Source organism: Hipposideros armiger, unplaced genomic scaffold, assembly GCF_001890085.2.
Source record: "Hipposideros armiger isolate ML-2016 unplaced genomic scaffold, ASM189008v1 scaffold_562, whole genome shotgun sequence".
Lineage (NCBI taxonomy): Eukaryota > Metazoa > Chordata > Mammalia > Chiroptera > Hipposideridae > Hipposideros > Hipposideros armiger.
Window position 1 is genome coordinate 301,701 of NW_017731912.1, and position 6,253 is coordinate 307,953.

The 6,253-nt window shown below is 32.7% G+C and overlaps 1 protein-coding gene across 1 annotated transcript in view; it reads right to left on the bottom strand.

The window, feature by feature from the left end:
* ABCA5 (ATP binding cassette subfamily A member 5) overlaps positions 1-6,253 on the bottom strand; it is a 92,436-nt gene that overhangs the window by 43,048 nt on the left and 43,135 nt on the right. The window contains 4 exon segments of the mRNA XM_019623806.1: positions 413-423; positions 918-1,037; positions 1,675-1,850; positions 3,242-3,399. Coding sequence (XP_019479351.1) covers positions 413-423; positions 918-1,037; positions 1,675-1,850; positions 3,242-3,399 — 465 coding nt within the window.

Consider the following 6,253-nt stretch of genomic DNA (forward strand, 5'->3'; position numbering starts at 1 on the left):
ATCATTTTGGCATGTAAATTTCCTTGGTTTAATTTTAAAAGACTAATGTCTGTAATATATAAGACATAAGTGTAATAACAATTAATGACAATCAGATAAATAAAAAACAAAACATTACATATATTGCTTTATCTGAACAATTAAGTTTTATAAATATAACAATTGCTTCTTAGAGAAGTGTGTCCCATATTATTAGTTCAAGGAAAGCAATTTGTTGTAAGACTATTTTTAATTTTAAAAACATGGTGGTGGGGGTTTCGAGGAAGATAAATTAACAATAAAGCCAGAACCCAGAGTCATCCCTAAGCTGCAGCAGCAAGGGGAAAAGTAATAGCATGGTGGGGACCAATGGGGCTCCTAGCTGCAAGCATGTCTAGGAGCTTCCTAGCACTTTGCAAAGCATTTTACCAACTGGTTCTGTTTCTACAGGACAGAGAACAGCGCAAAAAGGGGCATATACAAAATTAAATCAGAAGGACAATGAAAAACTGAACTATTCCTTTAATTTTGTTCTATTTTAAAATATATAGAAAACTGTAGAGAATAATAGAATACTGTTAAAGCCACCACTGAAATTTAAAAAATTATATTTTGGGCCATATTTTCTTCAGATCTTTTTTTAAAGAAATAAAACATTGCAGATGTAACTAAAGGCCATCCTTTCCATTCCACTTCCTAAAGGTGACCACTACCATGAAGATGTTATGTAGCTTTCTGGCTTCAGTTTTAAGACTTTATTACTATAATTACATCCATACAATATAGTATTTTATGTATGTTTAAACTTTACATTATGTGTATATGTGTATATTCATATATGTGTGTGTGTATATATATATATATATGTATTTCTACAACCTACTTTTTACTTAACATAATTTAAAATTATCTCATCAGTGACACTAATATTTGTTTACCTTTGGATTCCCAAGAACAGCAATTCCTAAAGACAGTTTTCTTTTTTGACCACCACTTAACTTTTTAGCTTGATTATCTTTGATAGCCTGCATGTCCAAATCCAGTAAAACCTTCTGCACCTGTAAAAGTGTGAACAATGTCATTTTTTAAACCACATTTATATAATTCTCAATATTAGTTTATAAGCTTTCCAATATTAACTTTAAAAATGTTCTGTTAGAGGGCTGGCCGAGTGGCTCAGTTGGTTAAGAGCTCGCTCAAGAGTTTGAGCTCTGAGCAACAGCGGTTCGAGTCCTGGCCTGAGCTGAACTGCCACTGAGCTGCCAACAGGTGGCAGGATGGCTCAGCTTAAAAAAAAATGTTCTGTTAGTACGGAATTTAATTTTGACGTATATTCATATACAATTTTGAAGTAACAGGTAATAAGACTCGATAGAAAGGTCTATTTTACTTTTGTGTGACTTCCTGGGTAGTGGGAAAACGATCAGTGAGAAGGCTATGTTGTGGGTGTGGGGGGATATGAAAGGAAAGGAAGAAACACCTATATCGAGACTAATATCCTCCAGATGAAACAAGGACAATTTTATATGTGCAAAAATTTTTACTCAAAATTCTATCTCATTCTTGTAATGACTATCCACTTACTGACTCAGAACAGTTTTGTATTTATATTTTCAAGCATATTTTTATTATACAAGCTATTACAAAAGGCTACTAATTTATAGGGAATAAAAGATTTCAATATGAATAACATACTTCTTGTATTATATTATCAGCTGGTATTCCTTTGATTGAAGCTAAAATGGATAAGTTTTCTTCTACTGTCAGAACATCAAAGTGTATATCTAACTGTGGACAGATGCCAATCATTTTTCTTGCTTCAAACATTTCATCTATTTCTGAGACGCTGTGTCCATATATAGATGCAAACCCTAAAACCAAAATACATATTTAAATTTATACTAAATATATTAAGAAAAAGTATACGTGCTTTAATATAGGTATACTAATAATTCAGTTAGTTGTATGTAATAGACATATAAAGTAAGAATATAAATTTGGGCCGGCCAAGTGGCAAGTTGGTTAAGAGTTGGCTTGGGACGCCAGCTCTGAGCAGCAGGTCCCAGGTTCGGATCCCACATTAGGGCCAGTGATGCTGCGCCCTCTACAGCTAAGATGGTGAACAACAACTCGACCTGGAGCTGGGCTGCCTTGAGTCGCCAGAGATGGCGTAGGCTACAGTGGAGCTGCAGTGGGCTGCCATGAGCTACCGTGAGCGGCTGTCCAATGGCCGGTGAGCAACTGCCTCACCTGGGAAGAGCGCAATGATAATACCAACATGGGCCAGTGAAGTGACGTCCTCCACAACTAGACTGAAGAACAAAAGGACAGCAACTTGTCTGTTCCCCTTCCCCGATTCCCCAAAGTTGTTCACCTCCCCCAATTCCCCACAAAGATAAAAATATTCCCCAAACTAGCAGTGTAATCTTGAGAAAATCAGTTAATCTGAATTCCAGCTTTTCTTTTATATAAAGTAAATACTAATATATCCGACCTACCTCAAGAATTGTTAAGGTAATGTGATAATATATGGAGAATCATAATAAAAATCATACATTCTTATATAAATGTAAGATATTAATAGTACCATCAAAGAGTGACACAATTATGGATAAACAACAAAATAAAAATAATTTTAAAAGTTAAACTACATTTAAAAAGATGCACATTCAATACATGGAAATTTGGCCCTTTCTTAAAGTAAAATATTGTACTGCAACTGTTTGGTCATTGTGAAAATATGGAACTGGCATACTGAATTCTCACCTATAGGGAAATCACATGTAACAATTATATGTTTCAGATATTGTTCTTAATACTTTATTTTAGGAGATAGCATTGATATTTATCATTCTTTTCTTTTGAACTATTGTTGTATACTTAGAAATCTACTTTAGCAACCTAAAATATCTATAGGTCTCATTTAATATCCAATTCATTACTGATTTATCATTCCTTGAAAATGAAAAATAAACACACACATGCGCACACACACACACACACAAAAATACTTCATAAAACAGGTACAAAATTAGATCCTTTCACTTTATTAAACATGATTGAATCACTTTATTTTTTTATTGAAAAACAAATGTGTATAATCAAAAAAAAAAAAGAGAAAACACCTTTATAGACATAGAAGTTGGTCTCAAATCATTGACAAAAATCAATCAGTACATACTTCAAGGTAATTATATTGTGATACCTTAGTTAATAACACTAATAAAAGAAGCTTTTTTTTTTTAAGTCAGAAAACTCTCACCATCAGAAGGTGGGCATAGTCCACAAAGAATATTCATCAATGTACTCTTTCCTGTTCCACTGTGGCCAAGTAATGCAGTAATCTGACCCTCATATATGTCGAATGACAAATCTAGTTCAGAAAAGAGGGAGAATTTTCAAATATAACTTTTATTTCTGCTGAGCTATACAAGATAATTCATAACAATTGAGCAGCCTTGAACTAAATCAAATTTAAAAGACAGATTTAAAGTTACCAGCCTACTTAAAAGCATAATATTTAATATTATAGCATAATAATAAGTCTTTGCTAGTCAATGGTCTGAACAATAAGTAATAAACTTTTATATTTTTTGTTACACTAACAGATTGAGAGGATGCACAAAATACTGGGGGAAGGGTTCTATATAAACACTTTTGGGAATTTCCAAGAGAATTAAAACAGAGAAGCAAACAAAAATTAGTTCCCAGGGGTATTTACAGCCATGTTAAATACACTGGCAAAAACCTAGAATTTAACCAATAGCATGGTAATGGCTAAGCAAATGCTTGAAAGGTTCAATTTAAATGAAAAAAAATGGAATAAAGAAATGTCAATGGATAGATGTGTCAATGTTTGAAGGAAGACTGGCGATAGGGATCTGAAAACCCAGCTTTATAACCCTTGATTTGATGAAGGTGATCTGGGATTTAGTATCCCTAGAGCTGCAGGCCAGAAGTAAAAATAAGTCCTCTCTGGAAGAAAACATTATCCAGAGCATCAAATAAGCTCTACAATTATTCATATACAATATGTAGCACTCAGCCAAAAATAACCAGGAAGGAGAAAGCAAGTTAAGACCAAAAGCCAATAAAAAAGACAGATAATAGAAATAGACCTAGAGGAAATGTAGATATTAGCACCATATGACAAAGGATTTAAAAATCATTATGCTATCATGTTCACAAGAGAATGTTGACAAAGAACTAAAAACTACATAAAAGAACCAAGAAGAAAGATAAAAACTACAAAAGTAAAAAATATTTCAATAAATAGTTTATCAGCAGATTAGATCCAATTATAGAGAAAATTAGTGAACAACAACTCAGAAGAAAATACCTACATTAGAACAAAGAGATAAAAGTATAAAAATTCAGCAAAGAATAAAAGACAAATGGGATAAAATGAAAAGTCACAGCATGTAATAATAAAACCTAGAGGGAGCAAAAAAAGAAACTAGGACAGAAGCAATATTGAAAAATGGCTGAGAATTTTCTAAACCAGTAGACATTAAGATACAGATTCGAGAAGACTGTAGAACCAAAGCAGAATAAATCTAAAAATAAACAAATCACCAAAGCATATTATGGTAAAACTGCTGAAAACCAAAAATAAACAGGAAGATCTTAGATCAATAGCATTAATTATTGGGTAAATGCAAATTAAAGGCATATTCACATATAATTATACCCTACCAGGATAGCTAAGATTAAAAGAACTGATAATACCAAAGGTTGGTGAGGATACAGAGCAACTGGAACTGTCATACATCACTGGTCACAGTGAAAAGGGGTACCAACTTTAGAAAACTGTTCAAAGTACTTACTAAACATATGACCTAGCAACTTTACTCATGAGTTCTACTCATGGCCTAGCAATTCTACTCAAATACAGTCATGTACCACTTAACGGCCATACATTCTGAGAAAAGCATTGTTAGGCTATTTCATCATTGTGTGAACATTATAGAGCATACTTACACAAAGAGCTATACTTTTATGCAACTAGCAGCTCAGTAGGATTGTTTAGACCCGCATTACCACAACTAAGTGAGTAATGCTTTGCGTTACGTTACAATGGCTATGACATCACTAGGTGATAATAAGTTTTCAGGTCCCTTATAATCTTATGGGACCACCTTAGTATGTGGTCCATTGCTGACCAAAACATTGTTGTGTGGCACATGATTATATTAAGAAAAAACAAATCACTGTATATTTATACAAAAGAAAACTAGTCAGGAATGATAAAGAAGAAAGTACTATGACAGAAAGCAACATGGATGCATTTCTTGGACTGAGTGAAAGAAGCCAGACATTAAAGAAAACATTCTATATAATTCCACTGATAGGAAATTCAAGAATAGGCAAACTAATTCACAGTGATAAGAGCTCAGAACAGTGGCTATATCTAGGGGAGGTTGGTACAGACAGCAAAGGGGCATAAGTCAACCTTTAGAGTGCTAAAAATGTGGTTATATGGCTGCATACATTTGTAAAAGATTCATCAAGCTGTATCTTAGGGATTTGCATATTTTATTAAATGTAAGCTATAATGCAAGAAAATTAAAAAGTTAAAAATGTTCAGCCAAATAGGCAAGAGAGGTAAGAAAAAGCAGGACAGGTGAGACAAACAGTAACAAAGTAATAAGATGGAGGATTAAAATTCAAGCATAGTGATAATCTTGTTAAATGCAAATAGACTAAACATTCCAATTAAAAGGAAGAGATTTTCAGATCTGATTTTGAAACTATAATAACTATATAGTTCTTAGTACAGACAACTTCAAAAACAGACTGAAAGAAAAAGGATGGGAAAACATATCCTATAATAACCTAAAGGAAGCTATAGCTAAATTTGTAGGTATCCAGTTGCATGGTCTGAAAAATATATAAAGGAAACAATGACAGAAATACAAAGAAAATAGACAAATTCACAATCATAGTTGAAGATTCTTACTTTTTACTTATCTCTCAATAAATAAAAGCACTTCCACAAAAAAATAAAGCAGTAAACATACAGAAGATTTCAAAAACATAATTAACCATCTTAACCTGATACAGAACACAATATACAACTGCAGAATACATGTTTTGTACAAATGCACACAGAACCTGTACAAAAACTGACCATATTCCAGGCCATCAAATCTCAATAAATTTAAAATGGCTAAAACAAATCATGAGACTATGTTCTCTGACTACAGTAGAATTAAGTTAGAAATCTATAACAAAAAGATAAATCACCATATAGTTAAAAATCAAACATAAATAA